We start from the raw sequence: 26,643 nt of genomic DNA on the forward strand, positions 1-26,643 counted from the left end.
GCTGCTTGTATTGTATATGATTGTTTTTTTCATGCCTTTAGCTCGAATGTTGGTGTTCCCTCAAAGTCTGATGATTAAGAAAACAGCAACTTCACAAATCACATGAAAATTCTAAATGTGGACTGTTTTCAGTTCAATTTACCCACTCAGTTATACGCATAATAGAAGTACGAGAGAACATGTTATGTAGCAAGGTGACATCTGTTGTAGGCCACCTTGTTTCATTCAGCTTGCTCGGTAATGTATGATAGAACTGTCCGAGGGAGTGTTTAAAAGAGGAAAGCACCATTCTTCTGTGTGCTGGATCGCTATCTTGAGACCCTCCTCTGCTCAATGACGAAAGCACGGGTGTGAATTGAATTTGAACGGGCAACCGGCTGTGTTTTTTTCTGTGATTTTCTTGATTCCTGACGGTTATACCACGGTGAAGGCAATTTGCTCGGGCTCTGTTGGAGCATCAGGAAGAGTTTCCCAAGGGTTCTTAATAGGATAACCTTTCGCGAATTGGGACAGTGGGTAATAGAAAATCATACAAGGGTTTAACAGTAAGCTGCTTCTTCTTCTTTTTCTTCTTCTTAATGTTGTTGTTGCTGTAGTAGTAGTAGTGCTATAATAATAATAATAATATTAATAATAATAAAATTGTTATTGTTATTGTTATTATTAAGACAGCCACAGCTTAATCAGTGACACGCAGCAAAGAGTTATTCTGTTTACAATGAGCGAAATTTATGTAGCCTATTGGTTTCATGCACCCTGAGTTTATGCGTTGCTGATTAACTGTAACCTTTTGTGCGTGTAAATCTCTTCATGTCAACCATAGCTGTGTGACAAGTCTATCTCAAATACGAGTTTAAAATACGTTTCCTACTTTGTTACTGCGTTCGATCTTTACGTTAGCACATCTCAAACATCTTTTATTGCCGCCTGCTCATGTGCTTCTTTTTGATGTGTCAGTGTAAGATGTTAACAGGCTGCTAACGGTTTACATCCTCCATCAGTCAGTTTGGCTCCTTTTGTCAGTATACTGCGCTTCGCCTGTCTAATTTAGAAGCGTCCAGGCGTCCTGTTTTAAGGAGTCCAGCTGCCTTATTATGCTCTACTGAGTGTTAGAACTTTGCATACTGTACCTTATACTTTATCTTATACCGTAGCAAGCAGGCATCATCATGAGTTGTAGTTCGTGATTTGATGTTTGAACAGTTGACATATTCTGTAGGTCTCCTTGATAATAAAGGACGTGCGTTCTGTCAATGCTAAATATTTACCTTATTTCTTATCCGCTGGTTCCTCGCCTGTTTCTTTTCTTCTTTTAGTTCGGACATCTTGTTTTAACGAGCCAACAATTTCTCAATAAGCCAGAAGACCTCATTATTTTGATCAACTTTTACGAAAGGATGCATTGTATGTGATCATGTCCGAAATAAGTCACTTTTAACATCCGGTTTACAGTAGGCAATCTTATTAAAATGCAGGGAATAGTACAGCAAAGTTAGCTTCTGCTGTTCAGCCCAGTACAAGGCAGTGAATAGTGTTATCTCACAGAATGGAGGGTGAGGGTGCTGTTGCATCTTATTCTATGGATTAATGATTTTTACATTGTTCCTCGCAGAATGGAGATGTTGGTGGGCATAAAGCACATCTTCTGGTTTGTCTCTCTTTGCAGCGCTGCAATACACGGGGGTAAGTCGCTGTGACAATACTGTTTTTCGAAGAAACTTTACTGTACTCTAGTGCTGTAGACAAGCTTTAATTACGTAAGCGCCCTAAAAGCGCCTCCAAACTGATCTTAAAGACAGCGATGAGCAGTGAGAGAACCGAGTCTTTAACAGAAAGGCACTTCCAGACCTTTCAGCTTCCTATTGATTTTGTGCATTTTCCTTTGCTTTCCTTTAATAACTGTGGAGTCGACTTTGGAAATGCAGTATTGTATTGATTCTGTTTTTTTCCACTGCAGATAAACCACACGATAATCAGCTAAACTGAACTGATTGAACGTTTTTTATTCTCCAGACATACCAAAATTGACTTTTACACAACATATTTGCTTTGTAAAGAAACATTTGAGCTGCTGTGTTACGCTTTGTGTAAAACCTTCATCCAGTTCATTGTTTGTGCTTAGACTCACACCAGCGGATGAGAGTAGAGAAGAGTCCTCCAGTATGGGGTTTTCTGGCAGAAAAGGTGGTTCTGCCCTGCCATTTTTCCACACTATCAACATCAGTGCCTTTGCCCAATTCTGCCCTGACCACCACCATCACTTTGACTACTACATCCAAATCTGTCACTGGCACACCAGTAGACCACCTCCGCATCAAGTGGACAAAGCTGGAAGGTGACACTGAGGCCACAGTACTGGTGGCTCAGGATGGGGTCATTAAAATTGGGCCAGACTACAGAGGCAGAGTGTCTGTGCCAAGCCACCCTGAGGGTGTAGGGAATGCTTCTCTGACTGTGGTAAAACTTAGGGCTAGTGATGCTGGAGTCTACCGCTGTGAGGTCATGCATGGCATTGAAGACACCCAGGACACTGTCTTTTTAGATGTTTTTGGTGAGTGTTATCAGTATGTTTTTTATATAGTATTGTTAGAGAGCATAATTTTTCAGTGTCAGCAAAAGAGCAGAAAACATATATAACAGAAAATTACACAATATCCTCAAAAACTAAATATAATGTCAAGGTTTTCAATATTTGGTGTGTGCCTGCGTTTTGCATATATAACAACTTTTCGAGAGACTTGCTTTCAGTTTGTCAAAGCAATCTGCAGGGTTATTTTTTTCACCCCTCCAAAAGTTGAGTCCTAGAAGTTGGTTAAATTTTTTTGCTTCTCACAATCTAAGTAATACTAACACATTCAGTAATGAGGTCTGGTCTATGGGGTGACTAGTGCATTGTCATCCTGAAAATTAATAACTTATGTTTAATGGCTCTTTTTACTGGAAATGAAATAAATAAAGAGTGGTTTCTGACTTCTCCACGGAAGGGTATAGTGCTAACGATGCACTGTGACAGCTGTGCAAAGCTGTACGACAGTGAAAGCAGTGCTGTGCTTTATGATGAGGTCATTGTTGAAGAAAGCCAAAACTGTAATGGTGTCATCTTAAGCAGAAGGCAGAGGCATTATAGTGCTTTTTTGCAATTCTGTAGTCCATCACTTTTAGAAACTATTACATTTTCATTAAATTGCATACATTAAACGGCCAAAGAAATTAAGGCAATATTCACCTTTATGGAAAATTATGAAAACAAACACAATTCTGTAACAGTGCTAAAGTGCTCTGTTTTGAGTAGTGACTTGCTTAGATGAGTTTCTTAAGAAAAGCTGGACAGGAGGTTTTTTGGGCCATAGGGGACAGGCTCCTGTCCCAGCCAAATAAACTCACTGCTGACATGCCTTGGAACCATATTAAATGCCACTTACCTTTCTGAACTACACATACGGTACTCTTTTAAAATAGGCTAAACTGCTAAGATCATTATCAGTATTTAAAGCAGATGGAAAACTGCCAATACGACTGAGTAAGCTGTTCAATATTTCTTATTGTCTAAAAAGCTAAAACTAATATATGGCTCAATCTGTTTGTAGCCACAGGATGGCCAATCCACTGATGAAAGGAAGGGGTTCTAAATAACATGTGTACAATGGTAGACACTGTCCATTGATTACTGTTTGATCTAAGGCCCTGGGACCTGCAGAGTAACATTGTTGCACCCATAATGCACCATTAGTACATAGGTTTTGTTAAATGTAATTGCATAAGTAAAAAAAATAGTGCTGTGTAATATGTCATTGCCATGCTGTTCAGGTTTGATATCACACAGGCAGAGTTCCAAAATAGCTGAAATGCACAGTGATTCCTCATTTCAGTTTAACAATGAGTGGTTGTTTTTGGTCAGTATTTAGAATCAGTTATACAAAGGCAGCATTCTTCTAATCAGGCCCCATGCCTCCAGGAAAATACATCTAATTGAGCATCTGTTTGCCCCAATAAGCTTGGAAGCCTGCTATAAAACTAAAAATAATCTGTAAACCCTGACATTTTATTAATATTATGTAAGTTATATCAAAGAAAGTTTTGGAACAAAAAGGCTTAGTATATAGACTGCCATTTCAAGACAATATGTTCATAGTACGGTATCCAACTACGGCTTTCATGAATATATTAAAATAAAAAGGTTACAGAGAAGAATAAAAAAAATATGTAGGAGGCTCACATGTGTATAAGGTAAATGTGGTCACATTGCACCAATATTGAGCACTGTACCTTTATACCTGTGTGTTTGTGTTGTTTTGGTTTACAGTTTGTCTGCAGCACAGTTACACATAAAACATGTTGGCTGATTTTTCCTGTTTAAAAGACAGTGAGATTGCTAATAAGAAATACTTGCGTCTCAGCTCCAAGCACATAGGAATAGAGCAAAAATCTGGAGGGCCCTGAGGATCGATTTGAGAACCACTCAAGGCAGTGCCTTAATCCATCATTAGCTATATTAACCAAACAAAGATAAATGTGTTTACTACTCACAGCTTTGCCCATTGGCACACATATTTCTACTAAAAAAGTCAGATCTATATTACTTTAGTTTCAGTGATTTGTATCAAACTCAAGGGGCACACAGGGTTGTCACTTGAAGTAAACACTAAAAGGGAATGTGTAACGGTCATTGCTACAGTTGAATGTAAAAGGTTTGGGCATGTCTGGCCAAATTACATATGTTGTTGATTTTTGAAGTGAAACGAAGTAAAAACAGCCTCTGCAGCAAACTATTTTAATAAATAACATTTTTTTGCAAATGTTAATGCACAGTTACTTTATATTTGATTCACATGAACAGTAGAAAAAAAGCAAAGCGAAACCCCCGTATAACAACAAAGCACCTGCAGGAAGAGCCATCAGAAAGAAACTTTGCATACAATCTAATCATAAAAGTCAACATTTAAAAATGCAAAACAATGTCCAGATAAGTCAGAGGCATTTCAAAAACAATTGTTGGAGATGTTGGCCACAATCACCAAAGGTATTTTTGGAGAAAAATAGGAAAAAGGATTTGTATTTAATGAAAAGAACACTTTGCCAACTTTTAAGCATGGGGTGGACCTATTATGCTTTATGGAAGTTTATAAAGAGTTAGTTCCGGCCACGCAAGCTGATTGGTTGAGAAGCGTTCTAACCTTGCTGTTATTTTGCCATAGCAGCACGTTTTTTTCACAAACACTGTATCACTCCGCTGAGACGCCGCTGCTAAGCAACAACTTTGACAGCTGTAGGAGACGCTCAAGCCATTTGAACGTTTTTACTTCTTACTTTGTGCACAAACAGAAAATGGATATTTTAAGATTACATTTGACCTACAGCCAATTTGGTCAGACTCTGAAGATAAGACTACACTAAATTCCGAAACTGTCATTACCACTGAGCAAGCTTTTCAGTCAGCAGCTGTGACAGAAGAACACCTAAACAACCCGGAATTAGCCAGAAATGAACCAAATACCATTTGCCAAACAAAATGGGCTGTAAAATGCTTTACAGACTGGCTGGAACAAAACAACATTAATATTGATCTAGCAAAAATTGACAAAACTGAGCTAAACTTGATATTGCGGCAGTTTTATGGCTCAGTCCGTACTTCAAAAGGCAAGGCATACTGTGCAGCGAGTGAGCGGAGTTCGTTACTCTGATGTAGCAACAAGTTGCTTGTTGAGGAGCTATAATTTGGCGGAAGGAACTGCTGGAAGCAAATGTGACACAGTCAATCAAGAAATTGAAGCTGAAAAGAGGCTGTTTTTTACAACAGGACGGTGATCCTAAACATACCATAAAAACTCACCATGAACTACTTCAAGACATGCAAGCTGGAATGGCCTTTTGTTATGCCCCAGTCTAGGGTCAGGCTGTTAAAGAATGGTGTGGTGTGAACTGTATTATTTGAGAATGTGTGTGCAATTTGTAAAAATGAGACAAAATGCCCCCAAAGTCGCCTAACTTGAACATAATATAAAATCTGTGGGTAGCTCTTTAACATACTGCACATTCAATAAGGCCAAAGAATGTTGCAGTACTAGAAGTGTTCTGCAAGGGCGAGTGGGTTAAAATTCCTACAACAAGAACTAAAAGATTTATAGCTGGCTACAAAAAGCATGTGCAAGCTGTGGTATCTGCCAAGTACTGACTTAGTAGAGTGGCACATGCCAAAATTACTACGTTGTTTTTTTCTGTTTTTAACATTAACATTTGCAGAAAAAAAATGTTTTTTAAATTATTTGCTACAGATGTGATCTTTTCACTCTGAAAATCAACAAAATATAAGTTGACCAGGGTACTAAACTGTTGCATACAACTGTATATCGCTGCTGTTGAAAACTTGTATCTCCAAAATGATAAGTATCTTGTACATTCACAGGTGTTGTATTTCATTATCGAGCTAGCACCAGTCGATACAGTTTCAATTTTGAAAGAGCCAAACAAGCCTGCAAAGATACAGGGGCAACCATTGCCACAGTAGAGCAGCTGACTGCAGCCTATGAAGATGGCTTTGAGCAATGTGATGCTGGATGGCTGGCTGACCAAACAGTCAGGTATGAATTCTGTTCAGATTTATTGGTTGTTCCCATTTAGCCAATTTAATTATTAACATTTTAAAATGAAATACACTGGAACTTGTTATTCACAGATACCCCATTACAAGGCCCAGGGAAGGTTGCCATGGTGATAAGATAGGGAAACCAGGCATTAGAACATATGGACTCCGAGATCCCACAGAAACCTACGATGTGTACTGTTATGTGGACAAACTTGAAGGTAAGCTATATTCTTGAAATTGAGTAAGTAAGATAAACAATTAATCAATTATGATGCACAGTGCAAATGAAAAGGATTTATGGGCATGAAGTTTAACATCTGAAGTACCTAATAAACCTTGAACAATATAACCATTGAAAAAAGGGCTCCAGCTTTGTTTTGTGTACACACAAGAAGAACAAAGGTAATACATCTCATGTCATTCCATCTCAGTATTATTTAAAGGCAGTGGCTGACTTGCATTAGAATATGTCTCCCTTTTCATTGTTTCTGCTGCAATGTTACTGTTTGTCAAAGTAAGCTAATACAGAGACCTGGCAATTGATGGGTACTTTGCTCTTATTTACAGCTTAGTACTTTCTTAGTCCTGTATTCAACTTCTTATTGGTGCCTTTTGATTCACCTCAGATTCTGCAAAAAAGTACATACTTGGAAAAAGCAGATGGTGAAGTTCCCACAGTCTGTTTAATATCCAAGAGAGACGATGCATTTACCAGATGCTGACAGCTTTAAAGTTTCAAGTATACTGAAACAAGTAGTTCTACACATAGTTCAAGGGTGCACAACAAAACTTAGGGGTCAGGGTCCAGCAAACCTCATTAACACAAAAGCAGAATAGTGTTATATAGTTTATTTAACATTTTAAACATCTACATAAAATATATCAGAACAGGGGCATAGATATTTTTGGCCCTGTGCCTTATTTTTTATAAAAACCTTGTATGTACTTACCAGCCAGTTTATTAGAAGCTCCTATAGTTAGGGACAGTAACTCATTTGTTGCAATGCACAATTAATGTTAGCCACCCTCTAGCCCTTCTTCGGTAATTTGTTCTTGATCCCAGAACCACTTTTATTTTATTTTTAGGTGATCTGACTCTTAACATAGCAGTGACTCTGACGTGTGTAAAAAAAACAAAACAACAACAAAAAAACAGCAACATAGCTGCACCTGATATTCTTGTACCACTGCCACACACATGACCATAACACTGCCATGTAAGTGTCAAAGCTGTGTTGAGAATGGTCTGCCACCTAAATAATATGGGACGACCAGAAACGGAACAATGATGAATATGGTAGATGGTGGTTTTGCAAATGTAAATGATAAGAGCTGACTCACAGTCTGTAATTTTACTTATTGCTAACTTTTCAGAGGGCCTGTAAGGTAAGTGGGTGTTGTAAAGTGTCCAGTTAGTGCAAATTGAGGGTCAGGGGTTTCTAATAAATCAAAGCTTGTATACAGTTAAATTTTGTGTATGCATGTGTGTGTATGTGATTTTCAGGTGAAGTGTTTTATCCTCCTATCAGCACTAAGTTAACTCTTCAGGAAGCTAAAAAGGAATGTGAGAAACTCGGAGCAGTTCTGGCCTCTCCCGGACAGCTACATGCAGCTTGGAGGGAGGGCCTGGATCACTGTGACTTTGGCTGGCTGTCAGACGGCAGTGCACGCTATCCCATCTCAGTGCCCAGGATGCAGTGTGGCAGAGGCTCACTGGGGGTCCGGACTATGTATCGTTTCATCAACCAGACCGAGTATCCGTTGCCCACCCAGAAACTTGGAGCCTTCTGTTTTAAAGGTGCACTTTTATCATTGTTTGACATAACTAATTTAACATGTAGATACTGAGCGCTGTGTGGTTCATAAGTATTTGTGTTGTGACAATTTTTGTTGTTTTAAATTTGAAAAAATGACTATGAGGTTAAAGTGTGAACCAGCTTTGAGGGTATGTACATCCACACTGACATGAAGAAAACATCTTTTCAACTTATAAACAGTTTAAGAACACTTTCAAAGATAGGCACAAACTTGTCAAAGACTACCGTAAAGACATAAACATACACACACGCTGATAAGGAACAGAAAGACCAGGTAAATGCTTATTAAACATATACATAAAAAATTTGAAGAGTTCTGGGACAAAGGCTTAAGGACAGTTTAGACAAAGATGAACCTGTACCAGAGTGAAGAGTGGTGGAAAGAAAGTGCGGAGAGAAAAAAAGAATCTATTTATGATACAAAGCAGACCACCTCATTTGTGAAACATGGTGCCATGAACATGTATGTTTGCAGCGAAAATGGCTTACTTGTATTAATGATGCAACAGCCGACAACAGCAGCAGGAAAAATTCTACTGGAGCATCTTAACTGCTCAGACCTCACCAAATATGTCATAACTCAACAGCACTTCACCTTAAAACAAAACAACAGCCTCAAACAGATTTGTTTAGCACCTGTGGAGTTTTTCAGAGCCAAAGTTTTTCAAGGTTATGTTCTTGAATAATTGTCATTCCTCTGAACTGAATACTGCTAAGCATTATACTTACTGAAGACAATCCTGAATGTGCAAAGTCACCAGACCAAAACAAGAACATAAACTGTCTGCAATATAGGTCTGGCAGAGCTTCACCAGGGGACATGTGGTTCAACATACATAGACATTAAAGCTGATATTCTGTATTTGACCTTCATATTCATGTTTCATTTCAAGCCAATGTGTTAGATTACAGAGCCGAAACAAAAAAATGTATTGACCAAATGCCACTTGTGGATGGCATTGTCTTTAGGTTACTGAAGATCTTTTAAAGATTTGTGATATACAAATTTTACTACGATTGCAGAAATAGTGCAGGTGAAAGTGATTTGTTGAATTTGTTACATCGTAACAGCTGTGACTCAAGGCTCAGCTTGATGCTGGACTCTTTGTGAACTCTTTCCCTCTCTGCTGGGTGGAAACAGGATCCGATATGCTCTCTGGGGAACTGTTTTATTTCAGCACATTCTTATTCTTCCTCTGTTCAGACTCTGTCTATGGTCTAGTTCTAACTTTTCACTTAAAACAGCATTTAATGAAATCTTCCGTTCCTCAAAACAGTTATTCACCCATGAGTACCAGTGACACCTAAATTCTATCTGTCACCCCTGCTGCTGGTTTTCTACACTCACTGTCTGCCTTGCCTCAATTAATAGCTAAAAGGAAATGAGAATAGTCCAAACAAATAGAACCCATGTAATTGGACAGTGCTGTTTTTTGTTTTGGTCTACACAAATGCAGTGTCCACCCTTTTTTTCACAGCACAGTAAGTAACTGGACACCTGGCTGCTCAGTTGTTTCTTGGCCAGTTTTGCTGCTTGATTAGTATGAGCTAACACAAGGTCTAGAGCTGATCATAGATGTGGCCTTTCTGATGCAAAGCCTCCCCTACCTTCATTATAAAATGTCTAGTTTATATAGCAAATGATTTCTATTTATTGCATTTTTTTTAAAAAAGTTATTATTCAAAATATAACACTAAAATGTCAATTTAAAAGGAAATTAAGGCCTTTATCAATTTATGTTTTATGATTCCTCTTAATTTTAATAATCTATAACATACAAATGAGAGTAAAACACTTTTTTTGTCACTTTTGTTCATGTATTAAATAGTTATCTGTCTATAATGAGAATGTAATCCAAGCTATTCAGTGAAACTCTAGTGAGTAACTTTGTAAAACAATGAAAATCTATTTTTTTTTGTGGTCATTATGCCCCTTGTCTTTGATCCCAAAGGTCAGGGCTGGCTGGATGGGTGGGATCTAATCTTACCCTGGGGGGCTTCTTCCCCCAAGTTACCCTATGTTAACAACACTGCTCAGATCCACATAAATGCTTCAAAACTTCAAATATGTAAGTTAAGCAAGTCACCCAACCTGAGCTCCTCTGAACATGCATGTATTCAGTAGGTGACAAGTCTGAAGACAAAAAGCCCGAAAGACAAACAGGAACTTAAAACAACTGCATTACAGGCCTGGGAGAGCATTTACCAGGGAAAATACTCAGCATCTGGTGATGTCTATGGTTTACAAACTTGAGGCAAAGGATTTACAACCAAGCTCCAAACATGAGTAATTTGACCAATTATTTATTATCTCCAAAAATAGGGGGCATGTGTAAATGACAGCAAATTCTATATAGTTCACCCAATTTAGATTAAATAGCTGAGATTATGTGCTTTATCCTCAAAGTCACTGTTTAAAACCAGTGTCCTGGAGTACTAAGCCAAAGCAGCAAAAATTGTCACAGTCCGGTTATTCACAGATTGCACTGTATTGTACTGTATATCTGCTATCTTTTCACTAACCACTTTCAGAGGCGTAAGCTGAAGTGAGCTGTAGTTTGTTTCTGAAAACCTCTGAAAGAAACTTTCAATGTCCCTTTTAAAATGCCCATCTGCCACAGCATGCTGTAAAACAAACAAAGCCATGGTGGGTATGCTTAGACAGGGCTTAAAGCCCTAGAGCAGTATACAAACAAGAACTGAGGAGGGGGAAGCCCTCCTGCATTGTTGGTAGATCAGTTCAGTTCTGCTGGGGGAAAAAGAGCCTCATGTTTTATATCATAGATAGCTGCTGATAAATGAGGACATGTCTATGGGTCACAAACTTGAGGCAAAGGATTTACAACCAAGCTCCAAACATGAGTAATTTGACCAATTATTTATTATCTCCAAAAATAGGGGACATGTGTAAATGACTGTGAATTCTATATGGTTCACCCAATTTAGATTAAATAGCTGAGATTATGTACTTTATCCTCAAAGTTACTGTTTAAAACCAGTGTTCTGGAGTATTAAGATAAAGCAGCAAAAATTGTCACAGTCCAGTTATTCACAGATTGCACTGTATTGTACTGTATATCTGATATCTTTTCACTAACCACTTTCAGAGGCGTAAGCTGAAACAAGCTGTAGTTTGTTTCTGAAAACCTCTGAAAGGAATTTTCAATGTCCCTTTTAAAATGCCCATCTGCCACAGCAAGCTGTAAAACAAACAAAGCCATGGTGGGTATGCTTAGACAGGGCTTAAAGCCCTAGAGCAATATACAGACAAGAACTGAGGAGGGGGAAGCCCTCCTGCACTGTTGGTAGATCAGTTCAGTTTTACTGGGGGAAAAAGAGCCTCATGTTTTACATCATAGATAGCTGCTGAGAAATGAGGACATGTCCCTAATGTCTAACAGCTGGATCTCACACCAGAGAGAAAAAGAGAGAGAGAGTGAGAGTGACCCTTAATGAGAAAGAGAGAACACAACGAATTTTAGTCAATTTTTTTCCTGCACCCCTAATATATATATATATATATATATATATTAGGGGTGCAGGAAAAAAAAAATCGATTCTTAGATGCAACGCGATGCGGACGTGAACGGTTCTGAATCGATTCACAAATGTCAAAAATCGATTTTCTAAAAATTTAATTTATAACGTAATGTTGGCAGAACGCAAAAGGCGGAACTTGGAAGTGCGGAACTGCAGCGCCTGGACAGTCTGTGGCGGCACATAACAGAAAGACACACGGATGAGTGAGAAATCCGACCAGCACCCTCTGCATTAGATCAGGAGTCACAACCCAAATGTTAAGAAGAGCCATTTTGTCCTTTCAACAAAAATCAGACCACCTTGGCAGCCACAACATTTATGTCTCAGTATGTCTCAGTACGTGCAAATGTCCTAGTATAAGTTAGGTTAAAAAATATAAACGAAAACGCGGACTTACTCTGTTCTGCTTTAAGCTTTAGCTATAGCCACTTTCCTCCCATCTCCGCCAGAAAACTTTTCTTCAGAAGTAGATCAGTTTCTCGTAAAATGTCTTTCAACGTTCAACTGTTTTCCGAGGCTGAAGTCGCTTCTCATTCTCCAGCTTCTTGTTCGAATTTTCCCGTTCCACCTTAAATTCTGCCTGAGGTGCCGAATGTAAATGCGGCACCATTTAAGTTGGAACGGGACAATTCGAAAGAGAAGCTGATGTCATCCTCACAACTTTTGTGTTTGACAGTCTCTCGTTGCAGAGTTAACTTACCAGGAATCAACTGCGCTGCTTATAAATGCGAATAACGCATCGTTGCTAGGTGACCTGCAGTCTGCCAGTTCTCAGTCGTTGCGAAACAGGGCTTTCGCGCTATGCTGCACACGACCCGTCTCAAAGATATTTTACTGACACAGCGGACCCCCCTTCTCGTCTCTACAACGAACGAGACCAAAACCGAAGTTATAAATCACTGAATTAAACGGGTAGGATGGCTGTAACATGCTGCGTGGACATCTATTGCCACTGGATGTTATGTCACCCTAACAGCGCATTTTATCGCAGATGAGTGGCAGCAGCATCTCATGTGCTCCAAACAAGAGCAGTGAATGAGAGCCTTCCAGTTCACTTACCGCATCACTTCCATTTGATTTATTAATAAAAGATATTGGAAGTATTCATTATAGATCATTACAAATACTTTGCTTTAAAAGTCCTGACACAGTGAGAAAATATAAATGCTATATAGAAAAAAAAGATGCATCAAGATGCATCGATAATTGTTTTATAATCGCATCGCAGCCCTCTGAATCGTAATCGAATCGTGAGGTGCCTAGAGATTCCCACCCCTACTGAATACTCAAAAATACTGATCGGTCCATCTCTAACTTAAAATATGTATGCAACAACATGTTGAAAGCATGTTGAAAGCAGACATGACTGCAGTCTTTCAGGTATATGGAAGATACAAATAGCAAATACAATAATAATAATAATAATAATAATAATAATAATAAGCTACTGCATAATATGAACCTGAGAGTTCTACAGAGACTCCTGAAAAGTCAGAAAAGTGAGACAGAAAGTCTAAGAGGATAACCAAAAAGAAAAAAGGAGATGCCACTGGAAATCAAAATCAACAATGTACAGCGGTCGAAGAAGCTGAATAAGACTATTAGTACTGCAGAACAAGGTCCCAGACAGGCCAATAAGAATCATTTTAGAGAGGAAATGACATTTTTTAGTGAGATGAAAAAAGTACCAACTAAACATATTGGCATAAAAGCCCAAATAAAACTAAAAAGTCCAAAACAAAAAGCTGAGTTTCAAATAAAAATTAAGCTTCAAAAAGAGGCCCAGAGACTTCTAGAACAAGTTCTTTTACAAGGACATGAAGTGAATCCTTCAGGGGCTAACAACAGAAATCAAAGTCAAAGTTGTATTTATTTATATAGCTCATTTTACAACAGGCGTTGTCACAAAGCAGCTTTACAGAAAATCCGGGTCCGAGCCCCATGAGCAATCCAAGGGTAACAGAGGCTAGGAAAAACTCCCTTAAAGCAAGAGGAAGAAACCTTGAGAAACCTTGAGAAGGAATGAAGACTCAAAAGATGAACCAGTCCTCCTTTGATTGACACCAGATAGCAAAACAAAAGCACAAGGAACAGAGGATAAGATTTTATAACTAATATGTTAATTAGTTATATTAATTAAAACACTGAATATAGAGAAAAGCTTGTCACTGGAGAGAGCTAATTTGATTAACCAATGATAACCAATGACTACTGTTAGAGACCTAATTAGACTAACAAAAAATAGATCAATGAATATCAGTCACTGTTACCAGTGAAAACCAGTAAATATTGTTAGAAGCATACTGCAGTGAAAAATAAATGAACACCAATGACTACTGTTAGAAGCCTACAATGATGATCTGTTGATGACAGTGAGAAAAGCTCAGAGTATTCTGAGGCAGGGGATGTATTCTATTTAAAATGTCTATGACTAAATAGTTTGTGAGACAGGTGAAGCAGTGCCTATGATTAAAGAGTGTGAGTCAGGATGGTCAGTGGCATGCAGGTGAGGCTTTCTACACAGCACTGGAGGGAGCAGGAAGCTCCATGGTTTTCAAACTGGTCCAGAAGCTAGACAAGCAGGGGGACCCAATCAAGGCAGATGAAGCAACAACATCAGACCACACAAAATGTTGTTCAGCTCAGTAAAGAAACTCAGAGACTGTTAGTTCTGTTAGGAGTGACTCAGAACAGTACATTGTTAACAGAGTATAGCAATGACTCTGGCAGTCCTAGCTGTTACAGCCTAACTAAAAGGGAGAGCCAGAAGGCAACAAAGACATGAGAGCTCCCTGAGCATCAGCACCCCTCAACTCCACCATCAACAAACTTAAGCGAATTCATGAGAGCAGCAGAACAACAGTACCAACATTCTTAGTTGACCATAATACTCTATGCCAGTGAACCCCCCAGATCTGCTCCTTTTATCTAACAGGAAAATCAAATTACCAAAGGTTTGGCTAAACAAGTAGGATTTTAGCCTAGACTTAAAAACTGAGGCTGTGCCTGAGTCCCAAACACTGACTAGAAGGTCATTCCAAAGCTGGGGGGCTTTGTATGAAAAGGCTCTACCCCCTGATGTAACTTGTGTATTATGTATTAATTCTATGTACTAATAGTAACAGCACCTTGTGATCTAAGTAGGCAGTTCATAATAAGTGATAAGCCCATACAGGTACTGAGGGGCAAGGCCATATAGAGCTGTATGTGTCAGTAGAAGGATTTTGCACTGAATGCAGAATTTAACTGGCAACTGGTTGATAAAACTGGACTGATATGGTCAAACTTTATAGTTCTTGTATGGAATCTGGATGCAGCACTCTGGACTAACTGATGCTTAATAAGGCTTTTGCTGGAATATCTAGACTTTACAGTAATCCAACCTTGAGGTAATAAAAACGTGAATTCGCTCTTCTGCATCTAGTAGAGACATTTCAGTGCATTTCTTAATTTGGCAATACTGTGAAGGTGAAGAAAAGCTATTCTAGTAATATTGTTACTACATGCATTAAAGGACAGATCAGGATCGTGACACCAAGGGTTTTTTTATAGATGTACCTGATGCAAATGAAAAGTTATTAAGATTAAGCATTAATTTAGATTTTGGACCAAGAAAAAGCACCTCTGTTTTGTCACTCAACATGCTGTCTTTTATGTCTTTTACACATAATCAATCAGATGTCGCACTAAGACCAAGTAGAACCAGCAAAGGTATATTTCCTTGGTCAGAGAGTAATAGTAGATAATTTCCATTTTTTACTAGTGCTATCTCTGTACTATGATAAGCCCTAAATCCAGACAGAAATGTTTCATTTACGTGATTCCTATGCAAGTAGGGAATTTAACTGTTGCACCACAGCTTTTTCAAAAATCTTTGATATAAAAGAAGATTTGAGCTCTATAATTTAATAGCTCATGGGGATCAAGATTAGGTTTTTTAATCAGAAGTATTAATTATTGATAGTAAAGACTCTGTTATTTCTGGCAAAGTTTGTTTATTTAAACTTGTAGGAATTGGATCTAACATGCAAGAAGAAGTTTTTAAGGAGGAAATAATTTTAGGCAGCTCAGTTTGCTGAAGTAAGGATTCAGACCTCTCTGCAGTAGTAACACAGTACTCAAGATCTGGATTGGCTTTGTAGGGCAGCAAATTTGTAGTGGTTAACTGTACATTTGGAAATTTTTACCTCATTGTTTATATTTTATTATTCTGTAAAATCATTGCTACTAAAGGCTGATGGTATCTGGAGTTCAGTAGCTGTTTGGTTCTTAGTTAATTTAGAGATTGTGCTAAATAATAATCTAGGATTATTATTATTTTCAATCAGAGAGGAGAGATACGTTGAGCATGCTGCAATAAGTGCCCTTCTATAGTCTATAAGGCTATCCAGGTGCACTGGAATACATCTAGTTCAGTCAGGTGCCATTTGTCATCATTGCTCCATTATTCTGTAATATCATTGCTACTAAAGGCTGATGGTGTCTGGAGTTCAGTAGCTGTTTAGTTCTTAGTTAATTTAGAGATTGTGCTAAGTAATAATCTAGGATTATTAGTATTTTCAATCAGAGAGGAGAGATACGTTGAGCATGCTGCAATAAGTGCTCTTCTATAGTCTATAAGGCTATCCAGGTGCACTGGAATACATCTAGTTCAGTCAGCTGCCATTTGTCATCATTGCACCATGGGGCAAGCTTTTTCTGCCTCATTCTTTTACTTTTTAGTGGAGCCACATTATCTAGAGTAGAAATAATAATATAATAATAACAATAATAATATCTAATTCGGTATGTTCAGACAGAGAGCTGACAAGAGTTAATAGCTGATAGCTAATAGTTGATAAAGCTACTGGCTGTGAAGGATGTTATAGTACACTTAACATGGTAGCGTGGTGATGAACATATATTACGGTTAAAGTGAATTTTATATGAGATTAGACAATGATCTGAGACTGCTGTGCTCTAGGGAAGAATGGTTAAATGGTCAATGTTTACACCAAAGGTCAAAATTAAGTCAAGTGTGAGGTTGCAATAATGAGTGGGCCCTATTATATTTTGAATGGAACCAACAGGGTTTAAGAGAGATGCAAATGCCTCTCTTAGTGGATCCTGCAGTTTGTCAGGGTGGATATTAAGATCTCTGACAATTATTACTTTATTTGAGAGCATTATTAAACATGATAGAAATTCAGCAAATTCTAAAACTCAGAATAGGGCCCTGGTGGCCTGTAGATTGTAATCAGAGAAAACAAATTCTTGTTTGCTCCTCACTCACTTATAATAAAAAAAAAAGAATTTCAAAAGAAGAGAATTTGTAACCTGGGGCCATATTAGAGAAACTTTCTCTTTTTTTGTCTTAAGATCTGACAGGTCAAGATAAGATTTTTCCAGAAATTTGTATTACAGAAGCAAATATTAATTTAGGAAATTTGTCTAACAGCATCTTATTTCAAGTTAGGAAATCTTAACTGACTCGATTGAAGTCGACAATCAACTGTTATGTGTGTTACCTTGCAGCCGACCATAAGTGCACAGCTAAAACGTAAACACGTAATCAAAATAATTAAGATACCATTTCTGGTGTAAAAAGGGTCAAACAAAACTAAAGTGCAATAAACTTGTTTTAGTGCTTCATGCTGTTTTCAGAGCATCCCCGTTCTCCAATTTCAGTTTCCCGAACACTTCAGCTGACTGTGCAAAGGTTTTTCCTCCTAATAAACAGCATGTTCAACTCAGTGTTCTTATTATTCATCGACATCGCTTTAATATTCTATGTTTTTTTAATCTTTTACCTTATAGATCAAAGCACCATTTTTAACATAGATAAATGTAACGTTATTATCCTAGTTATAATGAACTGGGCTGCCTGTCACTGCATAACTGCATAAAACAATAGAAACAGACATTTAAAACAGAAGTTAAGACACCTCTGGGGTTGTCTTGAAGTTAGAACAGAATTTAGGACATTTTGTCTAGTTATGATATTTCTGTAATTCTGTCTTCTTATCTGTAGTTAGGATAAGACTATGAACTTAAGAACTGTTGTTCTGTAATAGCCTCTGTCCTAAATTCAGTCCTAACTGAAGTTGTCTTGGTGACTAAATAGATTAGATTTCAGACTTCAGAAGTTTCTGTAATATGGCCCCTGATTTGTATAAATGGTTGCTAAGCCTCCATCTCAGCCATTGAAACAGGGGCTTTGTACATACAGTGCTATTGAAAAAGTATTTGCCCCTTTCCAATTTCTTTTATTTTTGCATATTTGTCAGACTTAAATGTTTCAGATCATCAAACTACTTTTAATATTAGCCAAAGATAAGCCAAGTAAACACAAGATGCTGTTTTTAAATGATGATTTCATTTATTGAAGCAAAAATGCTGTTTAGCCCTACCTGGCCCTATATGAAAAAGTAATTGCCCCTTAGCTGCTAAATCACCAGTTAACCAAATTCAGTTGACTACTGGGTTCAATTTCACTAGCCATTAACACCGTAAATCTAATACTGCATTCCACCAGTAGAACATCATACCAATAGTCAAACATGGTGGTGGTTATGTGATGGTCTGAGTTGCTCTGCTTCTGCAGGACCTGGATGACTTGCCATGAATTCTGCTCTCTAGCAAAAAACACCAGAAGGAGAATGTCCATCTGTCAGTTCATGACCTAAACCTCAAGCGCAGCTGAGTTATGCAGCATGATCCAAAGCATACTCGGAGATCCACCTCAAAAGGCTCAAAAGAAACAAAATTAGGATTTTGGAGTGGCGGAGTCAAAGTCCTGACTTGAATCCCGTTGAGATGCTGTGGCAAGACCGTAAACAGGCAGTTCATGCTCAGAAACTTCCAAGGTAGCAGAATTAAAACAATTTTGCAAAGAAGAGCGGGCCAAAATTCCTCTACAGTGATGTAAAAGACTCATTGCAATGTTTGACTGCAGTTGTTACTACCAAGTTTGCCGTTTGGTTGGGCAGTTACTTTTTCACTTGGATGATACATGTTTTGAATAAATCTTCCTTTTAGGTAAATGGAATGATCATTTAAAAGCTGCATTTTGTGTTAACTCATGTGGTCTTTATCTTATATTAAAATTAGTTGGATGATCTGAAATATGTAAATGTGACAAATTAGCAAAAATAGAAGAAATCAGGGGAGGGACAAATATTTTTTCACGGCACTGTATTTGTGGCCTATGGAGGTGGTTTCATTTAGAGCAAAGTACTCTTCAGGTGTAATCCATGTTTCTGTGAGACACAGAACATCAAAATCATGATCAGTAAGTTCATTTACAGTGACAGTCTTAGATGTAAGAGATTGTATGTTCAGCAGGCCTAGTTTTAGACTAAATGTGCTGTCATTGCGAACTGGTTGGACTAGTCTGCTGTTGATTAGATTGGTAGAATAAACTCTTCAAGGTCTGTAATTTTGTTTCATTTGGGGAACAGACACAGTCTCAACTGGGTGGAACCTATGTGGAGTCTCAAGGCAGCTAGCAGATCATCAGTTTAGCCTGTCTGCTGCCTTGCCTTGGCCCTGGTTTGTCAGCCACTGTCCCTGCCCTGGTTCTTCACCAACAGCTATTTAAGAGACTGTGTGTTATGATACAAGAAATGAGAGCAGCACTCTTCCACAAGGGGTGAATACTGTCCTGACTTAAAAGACCAGAATTGTTGTCCAATTACTTATATAAAGTCGACCAATTCTCTACAAAGCCCACACTGTTATCTGAGCACCAGGACAACCACTCGTTTAGCGACCATAAAACATCATCAGTACCTTCATGAATGACTATCCTAGAATACCTACAGCTAGCTAACAGCTTCAAGTTCCCTCTAATGTCCAGTGCCCTGGCTCCCAGTACACAGCTAACTGCTACTAGCACCCCTAAAGGAAAAGCTATTTTCAGGTGCCATAAAATAGAATCACTTATAACCAGAGCACTTTCAACAGGCATCTCAGGAGGTATTTCACTGAGTGGGGCAAACCTTTTGGACATGTGATTGGGAGAGGAGTGGTGCCCGCCTGGAGGGATAGCGTTATAGACTCTGATTAAAGAAGATAATTTTGATCCCTTTGAACTATCAAATTATAGACCTCTAGATCTCAAATCTTCCCTTCATATCAAAGATCTTGTAGCAAAACAATTAAGTTCCTATTTACATAGGAATCACATACATGAAACATTTCAGTCTGGTTTTAGGCCACATCATAGTACAGAGACAGCACTAGTGAAAATTGTGAACGATCATTTATTATTCTCTGACCAAAGAAAGCAATTGATCTTTGCTAGTCCTCCTTGATCTTAGTGTGGCATTTGATACAATAGACCACTTTATCTTACCAGAAAGATTAAACCTTGTAGGAGTAACAACAATAGTTCTTTCCTGGTTCAGATCTTACTTGACTGGTCTCTATTATTTTGTAAATGTAAATGGCGAATCAGCTCTTCTTGCAAAAGTAAAGTATGGTGTTCCATAAGGCTCTGTTTTAGGACCTATATTATTAACAATATACACCGATCAGGCATAACATTATGTCCTTGTTTCTACGCTCACTGTCCATTTTATCAGCTCCACTTACTATATAGGTGCACTTTGTAGGTCTACAATTACTGACTGTAGTCCATCTGTTTCTCTGCATACTTTGTTAGCCCCTTTTTACCCTGTTCTTCAGGGGTCAGGACCCCCATGGACCCTCACAGAGCAGGTACTATTTAGGTGGTGGATTATTCTCAGCACTGCAGTAACACTGACCTGGTGCTGGTGTGTTAGTGTGTGTTGTGCTGGTATGAGTGGATCAGACACAGCAGTGCTGCTGGAGTTTTTAAACACTGTGTCCAATCACTGTCCACTCTATTAGACGCACCTGCGTCTAATATTAGTGCACCTATATAGTAAGTGGAGCTGATAAAATGAACAGTGAACATAGAAACAAGGAGGTGGTGATAATGTTATGCCTGACCAGTGTATATGCTACCACTGGGTACCATTATCAGTAAACATGGCATCAATTTCCAGTGCTACACCAATGACACACAGTTATATCAACCAAACCAGATGATAAACTTCAACTTAACAAGATTGAGGACTATATAGAAGACATAAAAGACTGGATGTTGAGTAATTTTCTCCTACTTAACTCAGATAAAACAGAGGTTCTATTTCTTGGTCCTGCTAGAAACAGCGTTAATTTAACGCTTAAACTTAATAGTTTCTCAGTTCCACCATGTACATCTGTAAAAATCTTGGTGTCACAATAGAACTCAATCTGTCCTTCGATGCACATATAACAAATATTACTAGAATAGCTTTCCTGCATCTCCGCAATATTGCTAAATTAAGAAATGCACTGTCTCTACAGGATGCAGAAAAGCTAGTTCATGCATTTATTACCTCAAGGCTGAATTACTGCAATGCCCTACTGTCTGGATGTCCCTGAAAAAGCCTTAACAAGCTTCAGTTAGTCCAGAATGCTGCAACCAGAGTCCTCGCAAGAACCAGAAAGTTTGACCATATCAGCCCAGTTTTATCAAACCTACACTGGTTGCCAGTTAAATTTCGCATTGATTACAAAATTCTTTTACTGACATATAAAGCTCTAAACAGTCTTGCCCCTCAGTGCCTGAGTGAACTTCTCTCTTATTATTAACCATCATGCCTATTAGATCACAAGGTGCTGGCTTAATATCAGTACCTAGAATTAATAAATTTACATCAGGGTGTAGAGCCTTTTCATACAAAGCCCCCTAGCTTTGGAATAATCTTCCAGTCAGGGTTCGGGACTGAGACACAGCCTCAGTCTTCAAGTCTAGGCTAAAACGTACTTGTTTAGTCAAGCCTTTGGTATTTAGTTTTTCCTGTAGATCTGGGGGTTCATGGACATAGAGTATTATGGTAAACTGGGAGTGTTAGTGCTGTCGTCCCCCTGCTCTCACGCAGAGGGGCGCTGACATCTCAGGGAGCCTTCACGTCTCTGTTAACTTTCTGGCTCTCCTTCTTAGTTAGGCTGTAATAACTAAACCTACCAGAGTCTCTGCTGCACTCTTCAACATTGAAAGTTGTGATCAGTCACTCTTTACAGAACTAACTCTCTGTATGTTTTCTTTTTCTTTGCCGAGTTGAACAACTGCTCATCCCGTGCAGTCTGATGCTTTTGCTTCTTCTGCCTTGATCAGGTGCCCACTGCTCGCCAGCCTTCTAAACTGGTTTGACCACCATGGAGCTTCTTGCTGTACATCGCTGTGCAAACCTCACCTGCATGAACTGACCTTTCTAATGATACTGCTGCTGCTGCTGTACAGACTCAAACTATTTAATTATAACCATTGCTTCACTAGTTTTTCCCCATTTCTGTATTATAATATTTTATACTAATGCTGTTCGCTATCCGGTGTCAACCAGAGGAGAATGGGTTCCCCTTTTCACTTGACTTGACTTGACTCTAGCATTAGCTTTACTTTGCGACTATGCCACAGAGATGCCACTTATTCGCCCCGCTGTGCTAACTCTTCCAGAGGCACCCAGAGTGTCTATTAGCAAGTCTGAGCCCTGCTGTCTAATCCTGCACTTTTCTCATTTCTGGATGCACATCTCATAATTTCTGTCAAGCAAAAAACTAACATCTCACGAACAAAGTTAGTAACTCAGCTGTTACTAGTGACAGAGAGAGCGGCTAAGCCGAACATGTTGCAGTTGAGTCCTTTCCAAATGTGCCTTGATGGCATAATGAGAGAAAAAGTAACCTCCGAAAGTGGTTGTACTTTATTGCGAGTCATTTGTGACAACTAATTAAAAATGTAAATAAACAGCTAGAGACTAGCAACATTAGAGCAGAGAAGCAATTTTGAAAAAGAACTACATCCAATCACTTTCCTTCTCACTCACTTTCCTTCTGATTCTTCCTTCTCACAAAATGTTGTCTAATTACATGCTACATACCATATACAAGATACTAACTTTTTCCCTAACAAATAGGATGTATGACTATTTTCTCAAGAATTACATGGTCCTAGATAAACAAAAAGGGTGCCAAATGGCATTGCAAGATTGTAAAGTTCTGTTTCTCATAAGCAAGATGGTTGTTTGGTAAGCAATTAAAGAGAAACGGTCTGAATTGACTAAAAACAATTCTTAAATTATTTAAAAATAAAATAATATCGAAATAGCTACTTATTGTCTTTATTGTAGTTTGAAGAGGTTTGATGAGAAACTCAAGAAAGGGGGCTGGGGTAGTGAGAACTCTTCCCATAAAAGCACATACACCCACCCCACAAAGACGTGGCAGAAATTTTGAGATGGCACCTCAGCCACCCTTTTACAACCACAACTGGTCTTGAGATGATCAAAACATTCAGTGATGGCATATTTGAGTTGATAGATGCACCACAGCAATGTTTACCACTTGATAAGATTTTTAGGTGAAATTGCCAACAACTGGTGCACTTCTAAACCACACTGTGACTGCCTGCCCAATATTACTGCCTAACTATAACCTGGCGCAGGTATTTTCACGTTGAATTCCCTAAGCACTGAGTGAATTATTTTCCAAAAAATAGCATTGTGATTATGTGGGACATGGCTGTAAGCAAAAGGCTGAAAGCACAGCCAATCAACTAGACATAGTGGTCTTGGCTTCTATTGACGTATACCAGACAGGACAATGCTAGACAATGCTAATCTAACGAAAGATGCTGAGAAGAAGCTGAAAAAATAAGCAAGTACAGAGGTATTGTTGCTGAAATAAAAAAAATGTGGAACATGAAATGAAATGAGGGCCATGACGTTTGAAATGTGCATATGCAAACAAAGCCCAAGACAAACGGTAGATGGCAGAATACACATAATTAATATGTGGTTTCTGCTCATATTTTTATATTCAAGAGAACATGGTAAATTTGCCTTACTTTGCCCACAATTCTGTGTAACTGTAACAAACTGCACATTTGTGTGTGTGTGAGAGAGTAGATATAATTTTAGAGTTTGTTATTCTACTATAACTATATTATTATTTTTTCAATAATTATTATTATTATTATATATATTTTTTTGTTGTCATTATAATTATAATTAATATAATTGCTGGTAAAAAAAAAATAAAATAAGTGGGCATCCACCAGACACTGGGGGCAGGTGGACTATGTCGCTATGATACAATCTAAAATTGTAGACATCTTATGATGATTTGGCCACTCCTAAAGTTTCTGCTATCTCTCTGATATGTTTGTTTTGTTTTGTTTTTCCAGCCTAATGATAGGGCTTTACTTGCATCGACACCTCTTTGGACTGCATAGTGAGAGTTCCTGAAATAATGAGGGAACAGGCCACACCTGGCCATGACACTGTTTATCAGTGAACTATCCAATTACTTATATGTCTGTGAAAATTGAGGAACTATGAAAAACATGGTTGTAATTCCTTAAATGTTAATACACACACACACACACACACACACACACAGATATATATATGTGTGTATGTGTATATATATATATATATATATATATATATATATATATATATATATATATTCCCAGATGGGAATCTCTAGGCACCTCACGATTCGATTCGATTACGATTCAGAGGGCTGCGATGCGATTATAAAACGATTATCAATGCATCTTGTTGCATCTTTTTTTCTATACAGGATTTCTATTTTCTCACTGTGTCAGGACTTGGTACTTTTAAAGCAAAGTATTTGTAATGATCTATAATGAATTTACTTCCAATATCTTTTATTAATAAATGGGAGTGATGCGGTAAGTGAACTGGAAGGCTCTTATTCACTGCTCGTTTGGAGCACATGAGACGCTGCTGCCACTCATCTGCGATAAAATGCGCTGTTAGGGTGACATAAGATCCTGTGGCAATAGATGTCCACGCAGCACGTTACAGCCGTCCTACCCGTTTAATTCAGTGATTTTATAACTTCGGTTTTGGTCTCGTTCGTTATAGAGACGAGAAGGTGTCCGCTGTGTCAGTAAAATATCTTTGAGACGGGTCGTGTGCAGCATAGCGCGAAAGCCCTGTTTCGCAACGACTGAGAACTGGCAGACTGCAGGTCACCTAGCAACGATGCGTTATTCGCATTTATAAGCAGCGCAGTTGATTCCTGGTAAGTTAACTCTGCAACGAGAGACTGTCAAACACAAAAGTTGTGAGGATGACATCAGCTTCTCTTTCGAATTGTCCCGTTCCAACTTAAATGGTGCCGCATTTACATTCGACGCCTCAGGCAGAATTTAAGGTGGAACGGGAAAATTCGAACAAGAAGCTGGAGAATAAGAAGCGACTTCAGCCACGGAAAACTGATCTACTTCTGAAGAAAAGTTTTCTGGCGGAGATGGGAGGAAAGCGGCTATAGCTAAAGCTTAAAGCAGAGCAGAGTAAGTCCGCGTTTTCGTTTATATTTTTAACCTAACTTATACTAGGACATTTGCACGTACTGAGACATACTGGACATAAATGTTGTGGCTGCCAAGGTGGTCTGATTTTTGTTGAAAGGACAAAATGGCTCTTCTTATCATTTGGGTTGTGACTCCTGATCTAACCTGGCTTTTAATGCAGAGGGTGCTGGTCGGATTTCTCACTCATCCGTGTGTCTTTCTGTTATGTGCCGCCACAGACGGGCGCTGCACTTCCGCACTTCCAAGTTCCGCCTTTTGCGTTCTGCCAACATTACGTTATAAATTAAATTTTTAGAAAATCGATTTTTGACATTTGTGAATCTATTCAGAATCGTTCGCGTCCGCATCGCAATGCATCCAAGAATCGATTTTTTCCCGCACCCCTAGTATTCAGTATTTTTTTCAGAGACAGATTGCTGATCGCCTTTCAGCACAATCGCTTAATAGCGGATACTGATCGAGGGCAGGGCTGGATGCCACATTCAAACGAATACAGAGTCAGAGCGTGTTTAGGCCATGCCCACGTCGTGGGGGAAAACAGCTCTGCACTTTCTATGCACTTTCTGCATTGCGCTCTTCTTTTTATTAATTTTAAACTGAAATATACCAAAAAGCTTCCAAGCCGCAAAACGGAGCCAAAAAGACGTGATAGTAGGCTTAAAACTATCAACAAACGGGAGGGCTCCCTAGACACAGGGACTTTATGGGATCCTGATAGTATCCACAATTATTTGTGCAGCAGACAATTTGTGTCATGTAGGCCAAAAAGTTAATTAATTCTCAGATAATTTGTTGTTCGAAAATTTCATAGCCAATTCCCCAGATACATTTAGCTATCTAGATTATAGCAATATTGGCTTGCTCTATAGCTTCTTGCTAGCTAGCTAGCAACGGGGGTAATGGTAATAGTAGTAATGTAATGGTTCAGCTATACGTGAGCATTTTGCTCTTAGATGGCAGATGGCAATAGCAATATGATAAGTTAATATGTATTTGACTAATACAGAACAAGGAGGATATTGATAATATTAGTGCTAAAAATATGCAGCCTAATAGGAGGCTATAGATTTGAGCATTTTGATCATAATTTGATAGCTAACATTAGCTATCTAGATGACAGTATTGAGTAGCTTAGTCTACCCTGACCTGGTGATTTGATCAGGATCAGTCAATATAAGTGATGGCTGGCCACTCTGTGGGGTCATTTTTCCACTCTGATTTTGGGATAGAAAAGGGACGCTAAGGGAGTCCTATTAGATTTGATGATCTGGCCCTTTCTTTAGACAGATATTTAAATTGGCTGGTGT

At 38.5% G+C, this 26,643-nt stretch overlaps 1 protein-coding gene across 1 annotated transcript in view; it reads left to right on the forward strand.

Moving 5' to 3' along the window:
- Positions 1-240: 240 nt before the first annotated feature.
- The window catches only part of vcanb (versican b), a 44,711-nt gene continuing 18,308 nt past the window's right edge, over positions 241-26,643 (forward strand). Inside the window, exons 1-6 of the mRNA XM_036594922.1 lie at positions 241-545; positions 1,613-1,683; positions 2,123-2,551; positions 6,404-6,578; positions 6,674-6,801; positions 8,088-8,381. Coding sequence (XP_036450815.1) covers positions 1,614-1,683; positions 2,123-2,551; positions 6,404-6,578; positions 6,674-6,801; positions 8,088-8,381 — 1,096 coding nt within the window. The 5' untranslated portion in view covers positions 241-545; position 1,613. The remainder of the gene's footprint in view (positions 546-1,612; positions 1,684-2,122; positions 2,552-6,403; positions 6,579-6,673; positions 6,802-8,087; positions 8,382-26,643) is intronic.

This window comes from Colossoma macropomum, unplaced genomic scaffold, assembly GCF_904425465.1.
Source record: "Colossoma macropomum unplaced genomic scaffold, Colossoma_macropomum, whole genome shotgun sequence".
NCBI classification, from domain to species: domain Eukaryota; kingdom Metazoa; phylum Chordata; class Actinopteri; order Characiformes; family Serrasalmidae; genus Colossoma; species Colossoma macropomum.